Source organism: Pongo pygmaeus, chromosome 6 (genome assembly GCF_028885625.2).
Source record: "Pongo pygmaeus isolate AG05252 chromosome 6, NHGRI_mPonPyg2-v2.0_pri, whole genome shotgun sequence".
NCBI classification, from domain to species: domain Eukaryota; kingdom Metazoa; phylum Chordata; class Mammalia; order Primates; family Hominidae; genus Pongo; species Pongo pygmaeus.
The window spans coordinates 105,751,976-105,775,828 of NC_072379.2; the positions used below are offsets into that span (position 1 = coordinate 105,751,976).

The 23,853-nt window shown below is 38.1% G+C and overlaps 2 protein-coding genes across 16 annotated transcripts in view; one reads left to right on the plus strand and one right to left on the minus strand.

Annotated features, from left to right (window-relative positions):
• The window catches only part of HBP1 (HMG-box transcription factor 1), a 36,704-nt gene extending 18,740 nt beyond the window's left edge, over positions 1 to 17,964 (plus strand). For all 15 annotated transcript variants that reach the window (XM_054494206.2, XM_054494201.2, XM_063667697.1 and 12 more), the window contains 8 exons: positions 1,333 to 1,474; positions 1,881 to 1,992; positions 2,090 to 2,202; positions 4,822 to 4,978; positions 5,674 to 5,818; positions 11,306 to 11,623; positions 15,606 to 15,747; positions 16,861 to 17,964. In XM_054494206.2, coding sequence (XP_054350181.1) covers positions 1,333 to 1,474; positions 1,881 to 1,992; positions 2,090 to 2,202; positions 4,822 to 4,978; positions 5,674 to 5,818; positions 11,306 to 11,623; positions 15,606 to 15,747; positions 16,861 to 16,878 — 1,147 coding nt within the window. In that variant the 3' untranslated portion in view covers positions 16,879 to 17,964. The remainder of the gene's footprint in view (positions 1 to 1,332; positions 1,475 to 1,880; positions 1,993 to 2,089; positions 2,203 to 4,821; positions 4,979 to 5,673; positions 5,819 to 11,305; positions 11,624 to 15,605; positions 15,748 to 16,860) is intronic.
• Positions 17,965 to 17,980: 16 nt separating this feature from the next.
• COG5 (component of oligomeric golgi complex 5) overlaps positions 17,981 to 23,853 on the minus strand; it is a 377,356-nt gene continuing 371,483 nt past the window's right edge. The window contains exon 22 of the mRNA XM_054494192.2: positions 17,981 to 19,067. Coding sequence (XP_054350167.1) covers positions 18,953 to 19,067 — 115 coding nt within the window. The 3' untranslated portion in view covers positions 17,981 to 18,952. The remainder of the gene's footprint in view (positions 19,068 to 23,853) is intronic.

Sequence of the window (23,853 nt, forward strand, 5' to 3'; positions counted from 1 at the left end):
CTAATACAATTTCTCAGGGAATAAGGGAAAAATTGGAAAGATGTCCTTTCCCTCTTTTTTGGTTTTGTTTTTTTGAAACGGAGTCTTGCTCTGTTGCCCAGGCTGGAATGCGGTGGTGCAGTCTCAGCTCACTGCAAGCTCCGCCTCCTAGGTTCATGCCATTCTCCTGCCTCAGGCTCCCGAGTAGCTGGGACTACAGGCACCCACCACCATACCTGGCTAGTTTTTTGTATTTTTAGTAGAGATGGGGTTTCACCGTGTTAGCCAGGATGGTCTCGATCTCCTAACCTCGTGATCCGCCTGCCTCGGCCTCCCAAAGTGCTGGGTGGGATTACAGGCATGAGCCACCGCACCCGGCCCTTCCTCTCCTTTTTAAAAAGAGTATTAGTACAGACATGCATAAACTTTTTCTGTTAAGGACCAGATCTCTATTTGGCATCTCAGACAATTATCCTGATTTGGGACCTTACCTTCAGATGGTTTTCCCTCCTCCACCTGGCTGTCTTCCTCTCTGCTTCCTTTCCAGACTGCTGAGTCCATACACATCATTCATCATCCTTTATAGGCTTATTTCTTTGTTACCCCACCCATGAATATCTGGTCTGTTTGTGAGGGAAGGATCTGGGTATGCTCCTGGGAGCTCCATATACTCTAAAGGGACCATTGTCTGGTAAAAGAGACTTTTGAGGGGAAGGGAAGTTTTTTTTTTTAAGGTGATCTTTGAGGAGAAAAAATAACTAGACCTTATATGTAGTTGCTTTTCAGCAAGTTTGAATTAGAAAACAAGAAATAGTGTCCAGTTACAAGGAGGGCAGATAGGCTGCTCTCTGCTATAAAAAGTTTTAAGCATTTTTGCTTAAGGTAGTTCTTGTACCTGCCCGGTGATATGTGGTTGGTAGATAAAGAGTTCAGAGTTGGTTACACTAAGCTTAAATGCTGTCTTCATACTGAGACTTACTGAGTACATCAAAGTAGAAGAAAGAAATGGATAGGACGCCCTGCATAAGAGGGGATATTATCATTCACAAATGAAATATACACATGTATATGTATTGATAGAAAAATGAATGGGATAAATAAATGAAACCGTAGTCGTAATTTAAAATATATTGTCAAATCTGAAAAAAACGATGTCTAAAATGTGTGAGGAGGGTTTAGATAAGGAGTTAAGGAATATAAGTATAAAATGAAGTCTTGCTGTTTTTACTAGTGTTTACCATAAATGTGTTCAATGTAATAACATTGGCATTTTAAATATGAAGTGCTTTCATTAATAGGAAAGATCTACTTTAAGGACCTATGCTTATGGTTGAAACTGTTGCTTTATTTTAGATCATCTCCTGTACACATCATAGCCACTAGCAAAAGTTTACATTCCTATGCACGCCCTCCACCAGTGTCCTCTTCTTCGAAGAGTGAACCAGCCTTCCCTCATCACCATTGGAAGGAGGAAACACCAGTAAGACATGAAAGGGTAAGTTTATTTATGAGGTTAAACTTTTACAAAGTTTGTACAACAGTTGAAATACATTTTAACATTCCCCATAAGAAATAGTCTCACTGTTCTGTTAGTGATCTGGATTTGATTTTATATACAGCTCTACTATGTGTTAGGAAAGCTTATTATTAATGGGAATGTGCATATAATTAAAGCTTCCAAAAACTTCGTTTTGTGTGTGTCTTTTTTTTTTTTTTTTTTTTTTTTTAGCAAATTCTCCCACAGCCTGACAATCTTCAGTTTTTGAAGGCATTATATTTTCCCTAAGTTTAGAATTATTAAGTTATCCACCTATAAGCATGGGCCTAAAGACGTGGGATGAAAACAGATATTAAAAGGTGTATTTTAAAAATAAAAAAGTTGATAATATTTTTCTCCATAGGCAAATAGTGAGTCAGAATCTGGCATTTTCTGCATGTCCTCCCTGTCAGATGATGATGATTTGGGATGGTGCAATTCCTGGCCTTCAACTGTCTGGCACTGTTTTTTGAAAGGTAAAAAAAAAAAAAAACAACAAACCCTTGAATTTTCCACAGCTTACTTGTCTAGTACAGTCATGTGTCTAATACTTGTTTTCTACCTAAACCTTAGGAACACGACTGTGCTTTCATAAGGGAAGCAATAAGGAATGGCAAGATGTCGAAGATTTTGCTAGAGCTGAAGGCTGTGATAATGAGGAAGATCTTCAAATGGGCATTCACAAGGTTGATTTAAAATTCTTAAAAAAAATTTTCAAAATCTTTCAAAATGAAACAAGATTTATTGTTAATCTACAGAAATATCCTCCATTCACTTTCATATTTAAATGACATCGTACATTTTAGGTAGAGCATTTTTATGACCACTCATTGCTTAGTCTGATGGGGAGGAGCAATGATTTTAGGTTTGCCTTTCTAACATGCTTTCTTGGATGGGAAATAGTATATTTCCTGGTGCTTCTTTGTGTTTTATACACTTCACAATGGGGAAAACTGGTATTAAAAATATGTAACGAGGCCGGGCACAGTGGCTCATGCCTGTAATCCCGGCACTTTGGGAGGCTGAGATGGGTGGATTACGAGGTCAGGAGATCAAGACCATCCTGGCTAACACGGTGAAACCCCACCTCTACTAAAAATACAAAAAAAATTAGCCGGGCGTGGTGGTGGGCGCCTGTAGTCCCAGCTACTCTGGAGTCTGAGGCAGGAGAATGGCGTGAACCCGGGAGGCAGAGCTTGCAGTGAGCCGAGATTGGGCCACTGCACTCCAGCCTGGGCAACACAGTGAGACTCTGTCTCAGAAAATATATATATATTTATATGTAATGAATAAATAAACTAACCAAAGCCTTGCCTTAGGTAATCTACAAAGTGATTAATTCCCTGTAGATTATTGACAGTCAATTATATTAAGTTACTTTATATAAGTTGTTTCATATTAAGTTACTAAAACTAGCATTTTCTAAGTCGATGAGCAAAAGCAGTAGCAAGCAATATTACGATAAAGTCGACACCTTTCGCTTTGAAATTTTTAATTTCTCCGTCTCTCCTATAGGCAAGAAAATGGGCATGTGAAGTGTGCTTGTACAGATTCTTTTTTTGATCCTGCTATGTCTCACTGTTAAGTCTCTTGAGAAAAATTGTCCTGTCTTGGCTGCCTTCAGTTTCCTCCCCTTGCTTTACTCTTCACTTTAGTGAAGTTCACAGTAGTCTAACTTTGGCCTCTACTGCTCTACAAAAATTGTCTCAAAGGTTACTAGCTTTATTCTGATTTCTAGGACGAGAGACCTCGTTTGTTCTGTTTGACATCTGTACAACATTTGACACACTGGGTTAGTTCCTGACACTGTCTTCCCTTGATTTGTGTAGCATGGCAGCATCCTGATTCTCAGTCTTTTAGGCCTGGTACTTGACTGCCCGCAGTGCTGAATATTAGACAAGATTCTGCCCCCTTCACTTTCTTCACCAGTTCCTCTCTCCTGGTAATGTCAGCAGCACCTCCATCATGTCCTGTGGAATGCACTCTGGACTTGGAGTCAGGAAACCTGGGCTCTTCATAGCTTCTCCAGCAATTATCTGTGTTACTGATCTTAGGCAGATTGTTAACCCCTCTGAGTATTGGCTTCCTGATCTGAAAAATGGGATTGGATTAGTTTTAAGATCTCCTGCAGCCCTGCGAATGGGAAGATTTTGTAATTTCGTTATTTGCCAATCTATGTCTATAGCCTTCACCTGCACATTTCCAGCTGCATGTTAGACATCTCTGCATGAATATCAGTCAGTTCTTTGAACTAAGCTTAGTGTGACCAAAACTACCCTTAACTTTTTCTTCCTCTTCTTGGCTTACTTTTCTCCTATTCTTTTAAAGTTATTATTATCATCCTTCTTGATTACCAGATTCAAAACCATGAAGTTGTCTTTTACATTCTATTTCTTCCCTTTATTTATATTCATTTGATTCTAATTCTGTAAAGATTTTTAAGTCATCATCTCTTATTCATTACCTTGTTCATGCATTAGCGTAATTATGATTGGATACTACAGCAAGCTTTTGGCGTGTTTGTCTCCTTTGTTTTTCTGTGAATGTAAGAGTAAGGATCATGTCTGTTAGTGTTTGTATTTTCAGATCCTACCATGTGGCATGTGTTAAATGCTCAATATTCATTGAACTTAAATTTTTCTGGTTCTATTACTATTGCACTTGTCAATTCAGGTCTATAATAGGTGTCTCCCATTATATCCTCATGTAATTGAATATGAGATCTTTTCTTCTGTAGAGTCTCTTCTTATTTACCATCATCTAAAAAATTGACAGTCATGCTGATAAAAACACTTTGATTGATTTCCCAATACCTTCTAAGCAAAAATTGTATGTACTTTGCCTGTCTTTAAGAGGCCTTTACTAACTGGCCTCTTCTTATTAGCTTTATTTGCCCCAAATGTGAACTCACCTTGTATTTTTCGCAAATACCCAGCACTCCCCAAAGTTGTTGTTAATTACAAATTTCTTGGTGCAAGGCATGTCCTTTCATCTTTCTAAATTGCATTCTTCTTTTAAATCTCAGTTCCAATTGGAATTGAAAATCCTCCTTAATCTCTCTTTTGGTATTAATAACTCTTTATTAAACTGCATCACCATTATTTATACTTGAGTGTAAGTGCTTATTCCAGTTTAGTTATTTATATATGTGTCTTTCTTCACTACCGGGTTTGAAAGCTCTTTAATGGCAGGGATCCTGTCTTGGTTATTTTTACCTTTTCCGCAAAGTCTTACATGTAATGGGAACTTCACAGTGTTTTGAATTGAACATTTCCAATTCATTCACGCTATGCATATATTTTCAGGGCTATGGTTCTGATGGTCTAAAGTTGTTATCACATGAAGAAAGTGTATCATTTGGCGAGTCTGTACTGAAGTTGACTTTTGATCCTGGTACAGTAGAAGATGGTTTACTTACCGTAGAGTGTAAGCTGGACCACCCTTTCTATGTTAAAAATAAAGGTAGGGCTTGAATTGCATTTGTAGTAACTTTTTTTAAACAAAGCTTCTTAAATCTGTAATTATGTCTGTAGCTTTGATGATTAAGAAAAAATTTGAGGGGAAAACGTCTTTCAAACTAAATAAAAAACTACCATAGGGAATGCTTATAATAATACCTAATGGTGCGTAAGTATCTTAGCAGTCAGGTGGAACTTTATTTCTTGTATGAGAAATTTTTAGATTCATGTAGTATAGTATAATAAGTTTTCTATTATCTTCATATAGTTTGGGGAATGTAGTGATCTGGTAATCACATTTTCATTAAGAGTTACCAAATATGATATAAACCTGAGTCACTCTTCAGAGCCTTATTACAGTAACACCATGTTAAACATAATTTTATAATTCAGAGACTATTTCATGGTCTCAGTCATTTATCACTTATTGTCATTGTAGACTGATGGAAGTGCTGATTGATAGAGGAGCTCTATATATAATAAAATGCTGAACGATAAGCTAGTTTTGGAGGGCTTTTACATTGCTGAAAGGAAATACTTATCTAGTACTTTATTGTAAAGATACATGACTTGTGTTAGAGAATCTCTTGAGACTTAGCAATAACTTTTTATTTTTAAGATATAGAAATGATATGTCTGTTTTAAAGTAGGGTGCTTTCTGTGAGTCCTCATCCTTTATGCAACATTGTTTAACTTTAGGTTGGTCATCATTTTATCCAAGCTTGACTGTGGTACAGCATGGCATTCCATGTTGTGAAGTTCATATTGGCGATGTATGTCTACCTCCTGGACACCCCGATGCCATTAATTTTGATGATTCAGGTGTTTTTGATACATTTAAAAGGTAATATTGGATTAATTCTTTGTTTTATTTTCCTCTTAAAGTTTGCCCTTCATTTCCCTAATGATGGTTAAGTCAGATATTTAGGAAGTTCAGTCTTTAAAGATTTGAGAATTATAAAAGAATTATTAAGAGGAAAGTATGAAATGAAAACATAGTAGGTAATTAAAGTATAATAGTTATCAGAGTTTTGCATGTAGTTGTCATATAGGAAAATTGAGTTTATAAAACATTTAGGATTAGATTAGGAAGAATATCACATGTTACATGACCAAGAGTTTAATGGTTCAGCTTTGATAGTTACATTTAAAAAGTTGTGATATCTGGCCAGTTGTTTTTAAATAGCTTATAAATCTCTTGTGTTTTTTGTAGTTAACTGTATTTTTCTTGATATAATAGTTAACTGTATCTTTGTTTAATACTCATTTTGACCAAGGGCATTAGTTGCATGGTTTAACAAATAGTAGAAAATAGCCCAAACTTGACATCTAGAAAGGCTTAGAGAGGGAAGTAGTTATTCCTGAGATCACGTTGCTAGTAAGTGGCAGAATAGGACAAGAACCAATGTGTCCTGACTCCAGAAGCTTGGCCAGCTATCTTCATTTATATGGGACTTTCTTGGTTTTTGCGCTGAAAGTCCAGCTTTCAGGAAACCCCTCAGTCCTAGACAAACTGGAACAATTGGTCACCTTGCTCCTAGAAGGAACCCAGAGAAAGTCTGTGTGTAGGTATGTGGGATTTAAAGACTCATTCTTTCTTTAAGATAATTATCAAATCCATAGGCATGTACTGGCACTAAGTAGAGAATTCTCAAGAGTCCCTGCTGGCCTGTAGATTTTATTTCATTCAATTTAATTAGTATGTTTTATATATCATGAGGATGAGTGAAACTATTATTAAAAAAGCAAATTGCATAGGGCCTGACACAAGCCACATGCTCAATAAATGTCTACAAGCTTATGCTCTTAATGCTGTTTGATTACATCCCTCATATACACTCTTTTTTGAAAAACTAGAAAAATGAGTCAAAATTTTAAGGACTGATACTTAGGATATAAAGATTAATGATAACTCCTATGTTTTGGTGAGACTGTAACCTGATAGAAAAATTTTGGAAGATAATTTGGCTTTATCTTGTAAAGGTGAGTATCAGCAATTTCATTTCTCTTTTATATATATCCTAGAGAAGTAAATTCTTGTAGTCATGCTCAAGGAGATGGTGCCAGTTAAGTTTGTAGCTGTATTGCTCATGATAGCAAAAATGTGGAAACAATATCAATACTTATTAACTGGAGGGTGAATCCATGAAGTATGATATAATCATATAGTGGAATTAGTGGAAAATGAATGAACCTTAGCTACAAACTTTAAAACATGGATCAATTTTTAAAACAATGTTAAGTAAAAATAAGTCTTGGAAATATACAGTATGAGTCTATTTTATGGAATCATATTCCTTAGAAATAAATAAAATAACCCTTATATATGGTTTGTAATACACATTATAAATTCTGTCAGTATAAACCTAAAGACTAGCTCCCAGGTTTGATGATTTGCTCAGAGAATTCACAAGACTCTGCACATAGTTGTGCTCATGGCTGTGATTTATTATGGCAAAAAGATACTAATACGAAGCAAAATTGGGAGAGGGAAAAGATGTGGGGTGAAGTCTGAGGGAAGCCAGGCTTCCAGGGATCCTCTCCCAGTGGAATTAAGGGCATGTTTCATTCCCCAGCAGTGGGCTGTGACAACATATATGAAATGTTGTCTCCCAGGGAAGCTTGTTAGGTGCACTTGGCACCTAGGGTTTTTATTGAGAGCAGTCACGTAGGTTTCTTCTGCTTGGCACATACCAAAATCCAAACTTCCAAAGGGAGCAGGCATTCAGAGTAAACTGTGTTGTTTGTACATTCAGTTTAGGCACAGTAAACTACTCTTCTCAGTTGTGGGAATGATGGGACGCCTCAAAATCCAAGTTCTAGAAATTAGTCAAGGGTCAACCTTGTAAGTAGACTTTTGGAAGGATAGCAGTCATTTCTGCATAATGAAACACTGTATCTTATATATTAAGAAAGATATTAATATAACTAATGCTATATAGTATTTATATGTTGTATTTATGAGTAATATTTTCATAATAAAATTATTGGAAAAAAGAAATGATAAACATTCAGGAGAGTGGTTATTTCTGGGGATGGCAAATATGGAACTTAGTGATACTAGAAATATTATTCTTAATTTGGATTGTGGGTTCCCTCATTTATTTGTATGCTTCATAACATATATATGTAAAGTTTACATAAACTTTTTTAAAGTAAAAGGGAAAACTTGCCTGCCTAATTCCTGTTTTTCTGAGATAGCAAATTCTTACCATTTGATCTCACTGAATAAATAATCACTCCCAAGATGTTAGTCATTGGTCTCATTTTACTGTTGAGTTACTTCAATATAACAGCAGGAGCACCCACCCTGCAAAGGAGTGGAAATGGGTGGTATCATCATGGAGAAACCACGAAAAAATTGAGAAGCTGAAAGTAACTATATTTTCATTGTGGATTAGACTGGTTAAGGGAGATGATGCCTGGCGGAGGGGGAGGGCAAGAAGAGAAAGAGGTAAGAAGAGGAAAAAGTCCAATTGGGACTGCTCCAGGCAAACTCTCAGGTCATGATTTACAGAGGACATGTGAGTAGTTTCTAGCTCAGGAAGAATCAGAAGTCAGTAATCAGTTGATGAGCTCTCATATATAATTCAAGGTTCTGTTGTAAGTAGCCCATTCTGAAACACTGAGAATTGAGGCCAACCTTCTAGGCCTCAGGCGGGTTTAAAACAGTCAGTTTTGACTTTTTGAAGTTGACATTTCTGTTCAAGTAATATGATTTAACAAACTTATTGAGTGCCTACTATATATATAATGTTTATTTAATATTAATTACCCTATTTGTAGATTATATCCTCATTTTACAGAGAGAAGTAAAGTTGAGAGAGGTTAAGGAACATGCCCAAAACAAAGGCAGTTAGTATCAGAATTAGGATTCAAGCCCATATCTTGTAAAGATCACGAATTTTGAGTTCTCTAGCTACTCACCTAAGATCCTTCTACAATAATAGATACTCCTAATGGCGAAGTACACTGTGCCAGCCTCTGCCGTGTCTTACGTTTATTGTTCTTTTTGGCGCCACTGCATAGCATAGATTTATTTTACAGATAAGTAAACTGAGGCTACAGGGTTTATTTAACTTGCCCAAGGTCATATTACTAGCTGGAATGTGAACTCAGTTAAAATTTTCCATTATTATGTTATTCAGAATTGATTAAAAAAATGAGTTAAGAATGGCCATACCTCTTTGCTTCCAGTCTAGAGAAGGAAATGGATTACTAAATGTATATTTACTGTACATGCTGATTGAGAGGCAGTGTAGCCTGATAGGAACATGAGCTCGATCTGGACTGCCTGGATTCAAATCCTGGCTCTGCAGTTGATTTGCTGTGGAAGCTTGAGTGAATTAATATTTCTGTGGCTCCTTTAAAAAAATCTGTAGAATGGGGATAATATTGGAAGGATTAAATAAGTTAATATATGTGACATGGTTAATAGGCACTACATTATTGTGGAGTTTGCCATTAAGACTAATGATTAGTGAGGTGGGAACGGGCATTGTAAGCTTAAGGAATGGCATGTACACAAAGTAGAGCTGTGAAAGGCACATTTGGGTACAGGTGCTTTAGTGAAGAGAATGAATGCTTACCTAAGGTAGTATAGCAAAAGATGAAGCTGTTTTTAAAGATACTCTATGTCATTACTGCTGCAGTAATGTTAGTCATTGAATTTTGTGATTGAATATTTAAAACTGATTTAAGTTGTATCCATAATGGAAGTAGATGATAGTTATATTTGTGCCACTAGATGGTGGAGTTTTCAAATTTTAGTAATTAGCTTACCCAGTATCTTTTAGTATTTTAAATTGTAATCATTTTCCATCAGTAGAGATGGGTAATTTTGTGTCAGTGCTGAAGTTTGCTATTTTTCTAAATTATATATGGGAGGGGCTGAAGATATCTTACAAAAACTACAAACCTAGAAAGCAGACATTGTTTTCCTGACATAATACTGATTGCTAAGCATTCATTAGGTAATTTTGGAGTCATAGTTTAAGTACATTTATTTCATGCAATACTTTCAGAAAAAAGACATTGTGTGCTTGATAATTGGTAGAAGTCATTTACTGTGTGTAGTCAGTGGCAGGGACTGCCCTCGTTCCTTTGGCTGTTTCCATCTATCTTTAGAATTTTGTAAACTCATGTTTTACCTTTAGGCAGATGGTATTCCTGTAGCTAATATTAACCTATTTTGATGTATTACCGGAATTTCTGTTTCAGGGAAGGAAGTAGGAGCTAGGTTCAGATTAGAAGCTGAATAAAAGGTTTCCTGCCAAGAAGATAGAAAAGTACTATAGGCAGAAAGAGAGTTAATGCTGGAACAAAAGAGAATTCTTTAGCTTATTTCCATGTCTATGTAAACTGAACATACAGAACAAAATGTGGCCTTTCCTGACAAAGTCGGGTTTTTACAGTGAACTTTATGTTATTAGGCTATGTTATAGTTCATGGATGGCCTTTCGGGAGACTGATGTATGTATGGCTCTCTTTACCTAAACAAATGACCCAGATTACTGGGCATTTTAAGTTCCTTTATTTACTTGTTTTTTATTTTTTTTGAGACGGAGTCTCACTCTGTTGCCCAGTTGGAGTGCAGTGCCGTGATCTGCCTCCCGGGTTCAAGCGATTCTCCTGCCTCAGCCACCTGAATAGCTGGGATTACAGGCATGTGCTGCCACGCCTAGCTGATTTTTGTATTTTTGGTAGAGTTGGGGTTTTACCACATTGCCCAGGCTGGTCTTAAACTCCTGACCTCAGGTGATCCACCCACCTCAGCCTCCCAAACTGGGATTACAGGCGTGAGCCACCAGGCCTGTCCTTAAGTTCCTTTAGCCACATTTAACAGCTTTTCACTGCCTTTCCCAACCTTTTGTTTTCTGTAGTAGTCCTTAGGCCTGGTATGTTGCCTGCCACTCCATTTTAATTTTCTAGGTCTAGGTGCCTATAGGTCAAGAAACCATATTGTCAAATTTGTTCAGAAATGAATTTAAAGTAAGAATAAGTGGGTTGTGTAGGATTTGGAGGAGTTACTTGCTATGAATAAAGTATGCTGATTATAACATTCCTTTGGGGGCTTCATAGTCTTTTTTAAGCTTTTGTATTATCTGCAGAGGTTTTTTAAAAAAATTAATTTTAGTTAGCACATACACAGATTTCATTTTATAAGCAACTATCAGTGGCAAAAGTTGTTAGTGTTGGTAACATGATACAGGGGGAAATGCACTGAAATTTCCAATCAGATGTTGTTTGTTTGTTTTTTTTAACCTGCTTTTTAGAAATCAGAGAATTCAAAATTGAATTAAAATCTCATTTTTTTTTTTAAATTTTATAGCTATGACTTCACACCTATGGATTCTTCCGCAGTTTATGTGTTAAGTAGTATGGCTCGCCAGCGTCGTGCATCTTTGTCTTGTGGAGGACCTGGTGGTCAAGACTTTGCAAGATCTGGATTCAGTAAAAACTGTGGCTCACCTGGATCATCACAGCTCTCTTCCAGTTCTTTGTATGCTAAAGCTGTCAAAAACCACAGCTCAGGGACTGTGAGTGCCACTTCTCCTAATAAGTGCAAAAGACCAATGAATGCCTTCATGCTTTTTGCCAAAAAATACAGAGTTGAATATACTCAGATGTATCCAGGGAAAGATAACAGGTAAAAATAGTGATAATTCTGATTATAATAAATGAGTAACACTTCAATACGGTTCATGGTAACTGGAATAGTTAAGTAAACTTATTCTTTAATAGCTTTTATTCAACTCTTAGGTTGACTTTTTTTTTTTTTTTTGAGACGGAGTCTCGCTGTGTCACCCAAGCTGGAGTCCAGTGGTACGATCTCAGCTCACTGCAACCTCCGTCTTCCAGGTTCAAGTGATTCTCCTGCCTCAGCCTCCCAAGTAGCTGAGACTACAGGCGCCCACCACCATACCTGGCTAATTTTTTGTATTTTTAGTAGAGACAGGGTTTCACCATGTTGGCCAGGCTGATCTCGAACTCCTGACCTCGTGATCCACCCACCTTGGCCTCCTAAAGTGCCGTGATTACACGCGTGAGCCACTGTGCCCAGCCAGGTTGACTTTAAAGTAAAAAGTTTAAGTGGAATTTTTAGGGTTATATGTAATTATTTTATAATACATAGACAATTGGGTTACCTACCTTAGTAGTAAGGATCTACCTGTTATTATTTGTGCTGTAGCCCAGGCTGCAGTACAGCGACGCAACTCACTGTAGCCTCTATCTCCCGGGTTCAATTAATCCTCCCACCTCAGCTTCCTGAATGGCTGGGATTACAGGCACATGCCACCACACCCAGTTAATTTTTGTATTTTTTGTAGAGATGGGGTTGTGCCATGTTGCCCAGGCTGGTCTCAAACTCCTGGGTTCAAGCGATCTGCCTGCCTCCCAAAGTGCAAGATCTGCCTTTTAAAATCATGTTATTTACCTGTTAGAGGACACAGTTCTAACAATTAACAGTTCTATCTTTATGGAACAGCTTTTCACCTGAGTCAACTATGGATTGTACGGGGAACTGGCAATTTGTGGCAATTTGTAGCAAGTTGCCAGAGTTGTCAAAACGCTGAACTTAAGAGCTGTCCTCAGTAGACGCTGGGAATAAAAATCAACTCAAGTCCTTCCTACTCTGTTGCCTGTACCCTTACTCATCTCCGAGTCCTGTACTACTGAATCCCTCTCAAACCAGTCAAGTTCTCCACATATTAATAACGCTGTCTTCTTCCAGTCTTTGTACCCTGAGGATCAAAACTACCATTTGCTTTATCTTGGTGTCATGAGAACAGTCAGATGTAACACAGTAATGAATAGCTTTGTCCTAGTTCCTTTAGATACATAAGTGTGTAATTAGTGAGTCAAGAATTCTAAGAGCCTTTTTTTGTTTGTTTGTTTTGAGGCAGAGTCTCACTGTCATCCAGGCTAGAGTGTAGTGGCAGGACCTTGGCTCACTGCAACCTCTGCCTTGTGGGTTCAAGCGATTCTCCAGCCTCAGCCACCCGAGTAGCTGGGATTACGGGCATGCACCACTACACCCAGCTAATTTTTTGCATATTTAGTAGACGGGGTTTCACTATGTTGGCCAGGCTGGTCTCAAACTCCTGAGCTCAAGTGATCCACTCACCTTGGCCTCCCAAAATGCTGGGATTACAGGCATGAGCCACTGGCCCAGCGCTAAGAGCCTTTTTAATACTATTGAAATTTTTTAACTCTTGGATCTGTCAGTCATTTGTGTGACTTTTGGCAATTAATCTAAGTTGTAATCCATTTCTTCAGTAAAAAGAGTGGGTTTAACTGTGTTTTTTAAAAGAAGTTAGTTTGGAAGTCTACTTCTCTGTGACTGACTTTTAGGCTTTAAAGACATTTTAAGAATAATTTGTACCTTTCCCCTTGCTCAATTTTTGTTTTTCCTGAGAAAATGACTGGCCTTAGATTTAGTGACAGGTACATGCTGCATTTCTCTTTTTGTACATTTCTGGTATTTAATTATTAAACATATCCTTTGACATCTAGAAACAGGATTCGCGTCCCTGTAAGTCTCTTCCCCACCAGTAATTGAGAATGTCAGCTGGGATGCATTCTGTATTTATTTCCAATTCTGGGGAACTGGACTATCCTAAGGAGTGTAAATCTCATTTTATCCTTACATGTTTTGTTTTTTCTGATCTTTTTATAGGATCTCTAAATCAGGTTATACCCTTTATTGCTCAAAAATCTTTATTTTTTTTTTTTTTGAGATGGAATCTTGCTCTGTCACGCAGGCTGTAGTGCCAGTGGTGTGATCTCGGCTCATTGCAACTGCTGCCTCCCAGGTTCAAGTGATTCTCCTGCCTCAGCCTCCTCAGCAGCTTGAACTACAGGCATGCACCACCACACCTGGCTAATTTTTTGTAGTTTTAGTAGAGATGGGGTTTTACCTTGTTGGCTAGGCTGGTCTCGGAACTCCTGACCTCAGGTGATCTGCCCACCTCTGCCTCCCAAAGTGCTGGGATGACATGTGAGCCACCGTGCCCAGCCAAATCTGATATTTTCTTTACATTTTAGCATTGCTCCCATGTGATATACTGGTAATCATCTAACATTGAGGGCCATCAGATGTCACCTATCTCTAAACTGAATGGGATAAATCATAATTTTGAAATTGGATTTTTTCCTGTCTCTAATAAAGCTGCCTTAATTCCGTGAATAAAGAAATTCTCATTTGGAGGCAAATTCTGAGGGAATGGAGACTAGAATAGGTCAGAGACATGTAGCTCATTTTAAGTTGCTATAAATGTCCATCTGGATGTAACATTCACTGCAGAAATAATCTTTAGATGTGTATATTTTACATTTGTTGGGGAATACAGAGTATAGTCTATAGCATTGTATGCATTTCATTACCTGTCATCTTTTAGCTTAAAATAATAAATGTTTCCCAAGTGCCACCCCCTTCAAAAACATCTCATATTCTTTCCTACTGTGGATGACTGAGATGGTGTGAGTATTTATTGATTTGTTTAAATGTGTCAACCATTATATGGTACCTTTAACCCAAGACTAAAAGTTTTTTTTCTTTTTAATGAGTTCTGCAAATGGAATATAAAAATTGGTTTTCGTTTTATTATTTATTTTTGAGACAGAGTCTCATTCTGTTCCCCAGGCTGGAGTACAGTGGCGGGATCTCAGCTCACTGCAACCTCTGCCGCCCGGGTTCAAGCGATTCTAGTGCCTCAGCCTCCCCAGTAGCTGTGATTGCAGGCATGTGCCATCACACCTGGCAAATAGTACATCACACCTGGCCCGCCTTGGCCTCCAAAAGTGCTGGGATTACAGGCATGAGTCACAACGTCCAGCCCAAAAATTGGTTTATAATAAAGGAAAATGCAGCACAATGTTTTAACTGCATTAACTTATTGGATAAAAAGACAAATACACTTGTAGGAGAGCGTCTGTGGTTTACTGTTCGAAGGCACAAATGCCTGTTGCTTTGGCTTCCATATCAGTCAGTATAAAAATCACTTGATGTGCTTTGTGCAAAATTTCCAGGACCTTATGTTTTACATGGGTGTCATGAAGTGAATGGCTAAAAGCTCTTCATAGAAGGAAGGTGGTTTACATCTGTGTGCCCTAGGTGAGACTGTTTTAGTAGGTTTCATAGCAGAGTAACAAACAGGAGAAAATAGCTTCTGATATTTGTCATGATGTAGTCTATCAGTTTAACTTCTTACCATTTTGAGTTTATCCAGTTTTCTCAAGTAATAAAAAATACTGTCTAAAGGTTTATTTGGTTTTCTGTTAAGAGAGAAATAGTAAGATACGCATAGTTAATTCTACACTTTCACTATGATTGTGTGAATGAAAAAAGACCTTTATCAAAACTATTTGATAGGTTACGGGCACAAATAGTAAGATTAGCTTTTAGTACAAGTTGAATACATCATGCTGCTGATACGGAACAATGGATTATTTGATGCGGGATTTTACTGGAAATGAGCATTATGGCCTTGACCTTTTCCCATCTCTATCATGATAGACAAGATTTTCATCTTTTTTAACTTCACATTTTTCTCCTGAAGTAGCAGCACTTGACATGAGATTTATGAAAAATGTGTGCCTTCAGCATTGTGTAAATATTTATTTTACAGAGCCATAAGTGTGATCCTTGGTGACAGGTGGAAGAAAATGAAGAATGAAGAGAGAAGAATGTACACATTAGAAGCAAAGGCTTTGGCTGAAGAACAGAAACGTTTAAATCCTGACTGTTGGAAGAGGAAAAGAACCAATTCAGTATGTTTCAATAAATAGTGTTTAAAATTATCTTGCCTTATCCGTGTAGGTGTACTGGCATGTTGGAGCAGTTGTTACAACCTTTAAGAGGTTGTGTTGATGCTATCTCTAGCATTTTTATACTTCAAAACCTAATAATGTTATCACATCATCATATAAAGACTGCCTTTCCTCAAGTGTCATTTACTCTCTTAGCATGGCAAGTCGAAATCTCAGGCAAACTTTAAAAAGAATGTTTGTTCTAAACATTGAGTTGGAAAAATAATTTTGGAATGCAGTGTTTCTAGTTGGGTTGAAAGATAAGCATTATTAATCCATTAATATCACAGTAGAAAATGTCTCTAATAATTTTTGGTATGTCTCAACAGCTTTTTTTCCTTAATTGGTGAGGGACCAATAAGGCTGGAGGTGTGCGGGTATGTTAGCTGCCATTCATGGGGGCTTGTGCCATTGGCACAGAATTTATAGATTGAAAATTTTCAAGGAGGAGAAGAAATAGGCCCAGGAATGGTGGCAAACAAGTCTGTATGATAAGCTATCTTGGATAGACTTGTTTCTTATAAAACTTTTCCATTACTAAACTAGCATCTTTTAGGTTCAGCATTTTTAGATTAATTGCAAAAAAATTGCATGTGATACAGTGGGGTCAATTTGAAGTATCATTAAAAAATGAAGGGAAGATACCAATAGTTTTATAGTAGGAGGGCTGGCCAAAGATATTTTAAATTCATTGTGTACATGTGCCTGTTTCTTAGTAAAATGCAGGTCACATCTGTTTACATTTTTCAACAATTTCTTTAAAAATAGTGGTCAGTAGTCAGATGAGAGGGTGGTTGAACTGAGTTTTGGAAGTTCTTGGTTAATTTAGAATTTCATGTGTTTGGACTTTTCCTGTATCCCTTTTCTGTTCATCCTGACTCAGTGTCTTATCATTGCATACATTTTCTGGATGCTTGAGTCATCAGATATCAGCTAGCTTTTTAAAATCACCTTTAAGAAAGCAGTATTTTCTAATAGTAAATTTATAAACATCTTATACATCTTAGCTTTCATATATAGGATTACTATGTATTGATTTGTAAACATTCATTGAGTTTAATTTTATTTCCACAGGGCTCACAACAACATTAAACCAGGATGCTTATGTTCTTAAGTCTATATTTGCATATACATTGACTCTTGATGGAAAGACTTAAGAAGATCAAGGTCTCACCATTTGTCCTCAATTCGTGTGACCATAAGATACTGATAGCATTGAGTCTTGAAATGATTTAATAATATGAGTGAGGATTTGCTTTCTCCATTAGAGCATTAAGCTAAAACTATCAACATTTTAAACCAAATTGCCTTATTTTTCTTCCAAACTTCATATATGTCTATCAGGTAATATAGGCTTGAAAATTGATATCCTGTGGTGCTAAAGTACAGTAGAAAGAGAGGAGAAGTGTATACATGTTTTATTTTAAATTGTACGAAAGGGGAATTTAAAAAATATGTAACTGCTGTTTATACATTGGCTCCTTACTGCTTATTAATCTGTATTGTACACATGATGGAATGAAGCAGAAGCTGGGAGTCGGCCTTTCCTCAAGTAACCACCACATGGCTCAGCATCTGTGCCAAACATAGGCGCTCCTAGTCTGGTCAGTGCCAAGAGGCTACCAGAACATGTGGCAGGTGGCTGGTGTTGGTGTCCCAGCCTAAGAGCCACCTGCTGCAGTTACCATGGCATGCTGAGTTGATGCACCAGGTGGCAGCAGCCATCCGTTATTTCCAATGGAGACCTAGCCCAGGCCAAGGTAAAGTTAGTTAATAGCATTGGGATATAGTCACTGTAATGGTGCTATTAACAAACAAACAGTCAACACCATTGTATTTTTTAACTTCGTGTTCTGTATCTCCTCAGCCATGTATCTTAAATATATTTTGTCATCATAATCTTTATGGTGGGGGCAGACTTTGCACTTACTGCAGTGCAACACTTGCACTTTAATTTTCCTCCAACTATCTAAAATTAGAGCAAATACATTGGCAATACAGCTGCTTTTGCTCTGAGCTACAATCATGGCTTTTCATGTTACTTACCAAGTGGTGTTTCTGGTTAGGAATCACAGCTGTAAAATTGATTTCAGTTCATTACACTTCTTCCTGATGTTGCCCCTAAATTTTGCACACTATATTCTTGTATATTATTTCAAATAAATGGAAAAAAAAGTTGCTTATCTCTGACGTCTACTGATTAATCTTGGCTGAATTTTATTTATGAGTTCTCAGAATAACAGGTTCAGGAGATGGAAAACATAAGGCAAATTCCTAACAAACACCGCTAATTAGGAGGCTGCTGATGGGATTTTAAAAATTATTAAAAACAAAAATGTTAATAGTTGCACAAGAGCCATCAGAAAATAAGGACTTAGATTATCTACTATTTATAGAGAATTGCTATAGAATAAAAATTTTTATTTTTCATGTGGCATCTTTGTTACAAGGTTAAACAGCCCAAAGGTCTGCTTTTAATAACATGACAAAGTGTAACAAAAGCCTTGCTTTATTTAAAGATCCAGTATGACACACTTAAACAAGGCCATTTAACCTTGTATCTATCTTAGCTTGGGATGTGCCAGTGGTTCCTCAACTTTGTTGTCTATGGAAATCATTTTGGGAATTTTTTTTTTTTAAATACTGGTGTCAGGCTCCCACTCCTAGACATGTTAATTAATATGGAGTGCAAGTTGGGCATCAGGATTTTAAAAAAATCCCCTGGTGATACAAATGTGCAGCCAAATTTGGAAACCACTGAGCTACATGCTTATTTAGTGAAGAAGGCAGGGTTGGGGAAAGCGGGGTACATGTTATATAACTTGATCATATCCCTTTAAAAGAAGTGGGGACTTTGGGTTTATGTACCCATAGGAGGACTTGGTTATGGATGGGAAAGAAATTTTAGCCTTGTACAAAAATCTGAAAGAGGAAAACATCTTTCTGGAAAAATCAGGTCCATGGAATTAAAAGGTGGTGATGACGCAACATTTTTATGCTAACGTATAAGTAAGTGCTAAAGAGGTAAATAAACGTCGATAGGAAATACAGAACAATCAATTACATTCTTAAAATAGTAGATAGTAGCTGTCTTTTGGAGTATGTGTTTAACTGCCAACTATGAATGGGTTAGCACAAAGTGGAGATGAACAAAGATTTCATATCATTACTGAAGAGCAGACATAGCCTTTTGAAGCAGCTGAACCATTATGGGATAAACTGGTGCAAATTCTTTGCCTTCTCTACTTCTCACTGATTGAACGTAAGCTTCCAGGGCTCCCCTGAAAACCAAAATGAAAACAATGTCAAAATATTACATAAATCACATAGATTAGGGGATACCAATATATAAAAATTATTAATAAGCTCATTTCTGGAACTGTTAATGCTCAGTTTCACAAGCCAAGTGACCAACAGCCTTCACTCATTTACTGGTAGTGTTACTATGGTTACTACATTTAGTGTGAAAAACTATAACCATGTTTTCAGTCTGCATTGTTCTTAGTGGTCTAGTCATATACTCAGAGTCCTCTGGCTGTGTAAATATGTTCTCAATTTCCCTTTTCCCTGCTTCCCTACTGAAGACACCTGCAACAGAATGGGCATTTGTGCCTACTCCCAGAGCTCATGAGGGGCATCCTGCGCCTCTGAAAGGCACCCTCAAGAGTACAAGGGGATGGGGCCCTTTGGCACATTCGGTAACACCAGTAGATGCATTATATTCCTGTTATTTGATGAACTATGAACAACCAACAACTAGAATAAGTGCTCTTGGGCTGTAATGGCAAAATACATGATCGGGAAGCAGTCTGAACTTAATCAAGGGGATGTGGTACCATTCCATTACTTATGATTGTGATCTCATGGTTTAGGTTGGGGGTTAGCAAACTGCCTGTAGGCTGAATCTAGCCTGATGCTTGTTCATTTATATATTGTCTGTGGCTGCTTTCACACAATGGCAGAGTTGAATAGTTGAGGCAGAGACCATGTGGCCTGCAAAGTCTGAAATATATCTGGCCCTTCTTTCACAGAAAAAGTTCGTTAGTCCCTGAACCAGATCATCTGTTTAAGTGAAGCTAAAAAGAATGGTTACGAGATTAATTTTTAATTATTGGTCTATTTAAGTATCAGGTACACAAATACATTTTTGTCATAATTATATTTTCTTCAAAATTTCAGTTTGAGATTGGAGCATTTGTATAAAGATGTAAGTTAACACCCTTACTCAGCTCACATACGATAGCACTTAAGTGGTTTTCTTTTTGCTCTCAAATACTGAAAATACTAATCTAATTGGGTTCGTTCAAGATTTTTCATTAAATTGTGGGGAAAACACTTCCCCAGAGTCTGGCTATCACTGATCAGTTTGTAGTGCCCTTCATCCCATAAGCCACTGTCATACGTAAATTTCAAATCTCTTAAGTTCCAGCCCTCGACCTCCCCCTCCTGATCTCTGCTTCTTCCTGTCCTCTGGACGGTTTTATCTGACTTGCTTCCAGGTGGCCCTCAAACTCACTTGTCAAAAAATTGGGGCAGCATTCTGCCCGCCTTCCCTTATTTCAACAAAGGGCACCATCAACTTAAGGTCTCTAAGTTCTTTTCCCCTCCTACACTGAAACAATGACCAAATCCTATTAATTTGCTACACACATTTCCACATCCAGTCCCTCCTCTCCCCTTCACTTCACTTTGAACCCTTGCTATCTTGGGCCCTAATGATTGCTGTAGCCTCTTAAGGTGGTGAGCATCCTACTGCTGTTTCTCCCCTGTTCTGGTCAGTCTTCCGTATTATAGCAAGAGCTCTCCCCCTGAAGTATTACAGCACTTCCCATGCCCTATTCTTTATAGGAAATCTGCAAAGGTCTGACTTCTCTATCAACAGCCTTGACTTAGCAGAATCCAGCATTTTGGAATCCCTGAAGGCTGGTTCCATGCTCTAGTCAGTGCCTAGACTCAACCCAACTGAATAACAGCTTCATCATCAAGCTGCTCCCAGCCCTTTCTGTGCTACTGCTGGGTTTTAGATAGCTTTATGTGGCCTAAAAAGACCCTCAAATCATTAGTTGCCATTTTTATGTTACCAAGTAATGTGCAAAGCATATTTGCCCCATTTGTATGGCCCAACCTGGCTGCCCACCTAGGGAAAGATTAAGGGTGTTTGTTCATACATTATTATGAAATAAAGCTGTATCTGCCTAACAAAGTAGGGGGTGCCAAAGGGCCTGTTTATCTTTGGCCATGCTGAATGTTTCATTTAAAGAGCCACATTCTCTTAGCCCCTTGCACATTATCTTCCTTATCCTTAGAATACCCTTCCTTGCTTGCTTTCTTGCGCAGCTCTTTATCTCTTAGGACTCGGCTTCAATGCTCCCTTTTAAGGAAAGCCTTTCTTAAAACTCCAGGCAGCAGGAAAGAATGGAAACCATCTTGGAGTCACACAGGTTTGTGAAACGATCTAACTTCTATATCAACAGCCTTGACTTAGTAGGATCCGGCATTTTGGAATCCCCGAAGGCTGGCTCCATGCTCTGGTCAGGGCAGGAGTACTTTAAATCAGGTACGTAGGGGGATGGGCAAGCCCTTACTGAAGAAGTGTAGCTGCTTTTTTGTTTGTTTTTTTGAGACGGAGCCTTGCTCTGTCGCCCAGGCTGGAGTGCAGTGCCGCGATCTCGGCTCACTGCAAGATCCGCCTCCCGGGTTCATGCCATTCTCCTGCCTCAGTCTCCTGAGTAGCTGGGACTACAGGCGCCCGCCAGTGCACCTGGCTAATTTTTTTGTATTTTTAGTGGAGACGGGGTTTCACCGTATTGGCCAGGATGGTCTCGATCTCTTGACCTCGTGATCCACCCGCCTCGTTTTCCAAAGTGCTGGGATTACAGGCGTGAGCCAGAAGAAGTGTAGCTGTTTTAAATAACATGGAAGTTCATACCATTACTCAGCTCACATACCCAGTTTCAAGTCCCAGCTAACATACGACTCTCAACTGGCATGCAAGATGGAATTTAGTGCTCTTAGAGAACAATGTTTTGTGAGATGCCTTAGTTCAACCACAGCTGACCCTGAATGGAGATATTTGTCTATAAAAAAAAACTTGCTTCTTTTAGTAATATGCTTCTAGTTGGTATGCCATCCTGGGAAATTGTCTCCACTCCCCAAATGTAGTCCCTACAGAATCATATACAGTAAAGAAATCCCCAAGGGCTCATCTGTCTTTAAGACACCGAAGTGTATGTATCAGTGTATAAGTGTTTAAATTCACAGGAATTATAATCATTTCATAGTGAATGGATTAGATATATTTGATGGACAAAAATCAACTTCGTTTCGTTGGCATTTAAAAGGATAAGACATCACATAAGTTACACAATATGTAGAAGAAAGATCAGAAATGAGTTTGGTTAGATTTTTGGGTAGTCATCAAAAACACCATCAGAAGTATGGGGAAAAAAAGATTAAGCTGCCCTCCCACATGAAATTAGAGCAAGATTTTTGAGTACTTATTAAATTACTTCATTTGCTTAAGCAAAACATTAGCTTTCTTGGAAGTCAGGCCAAGCGTTATGTAACAGTCTTAATTCTGGTTTGTAACCAAAATAAGTAGATTATTGAGGTTATCCTTATTGGGAAAAAAAACACGATTAGTAGAGGAATGGTTTGTGGTAACATGGCAACACTGTTCAACATGACAAAAACTAGCCAAGTGGAGGTTTTCATGGAAAACAACATTGATTTTTGTCAGGCATTTAAATATTCAATGTGATTAGTAAGTACTGAAATGCATAAATGACTTAAAGATACACTACATGCCTCAATAAGCAGTTAAGCCCAGGCTTTTTCCTGGTTCCATCCTCCCTCTTGGTCCTATTTCAGGCACTCCATTCACAGAACTGATAGGTAGCTAGTGACACAGGGGTACCAGGAGGAGAAACATTTCCCTCCATCAATGGAGATCTTGGGAGTTCTGCAGAAATACAGAGGAGCCGAGGGAATGGCTTCCAGAATGTGGACCCTGGACCATGGCAAGAGAGCAAGGGATCCAAGGATGCACATGGCACCAAGCATTCTCTGATGGTGTAGATAAAAGTACCACTAGGCTAATAAGGTCTGTGAACATTTTTGACACCACAGAAGTGTACTCCTACTCAAAGAGGGCCATAAGAAGAAGAGTTGCTCTCCACGGCAAATATCCAGAGTAAATGGATTTGAGGCCAACCCCACCACTGTTAACCCCACCACTGTTACAGAGCTTGAGAAATATTTCCATCAAAGACTCTTATCTTTATTGAAAACACATTCAACACTTACCCACAGGCAGGAGCCAGCCGGCTGCCTCTGCATCTGAGGGAGCACATGTGTCTGGAGCACCTGCCTGATGCAGGCTGAACACATACAACTGCCCCCATTTACACCACTTGGTCCCATGAGTAAGTCATTACTCTGATTTTCAAATGAACTTGACTAGTATTCATTTAAGCTCCAGAAAGCATCTGGTGTCAGAAGAAAACAGGAAGGCAGGATGGTTCACTATTTCCCATTTATTCAGCAGCAGTAGTTACATTATCCTCAATTTGCCCTATTTTATGACAACCTAACATATTACGCTGGGAGGAACAGAATGAGTATACAACCAGGTTTGCCCCAGAAGCTAAAACAAATTTACTGACATTTAAAGAGCAATACTCACCCTCAGTTTGTCTACAGGGGAAAGAAATTCATCCAGTGATGCTTCAGTATGCAAGAACAAAATTGTTTTGCAATAATACATAAGAAAGAACATTCTCTAGGACAAAAGTCCCCTCCTTGCCAAGAGCCTGGGGTGCAGCAGGAGTACAGTATTTTTTTGAATCCCTGAAGGACAGCTCAATTTTTTGCTAAGGGCATGAAGGTTCTGGAATCAGCCATGTGTGGAGGGATAGATATGCCTTTTTAAAAAAGCATGACAGTATTTCTGAGCATGATTTTCAGTTGCTAAATATAGGCTTAGCAACAGCACTGCTGATGAAATCACTCAGGAGACATTTTTAAAGAGAAGCAAAAGAAAACAGATTTGTGATGTACCCACAGCAG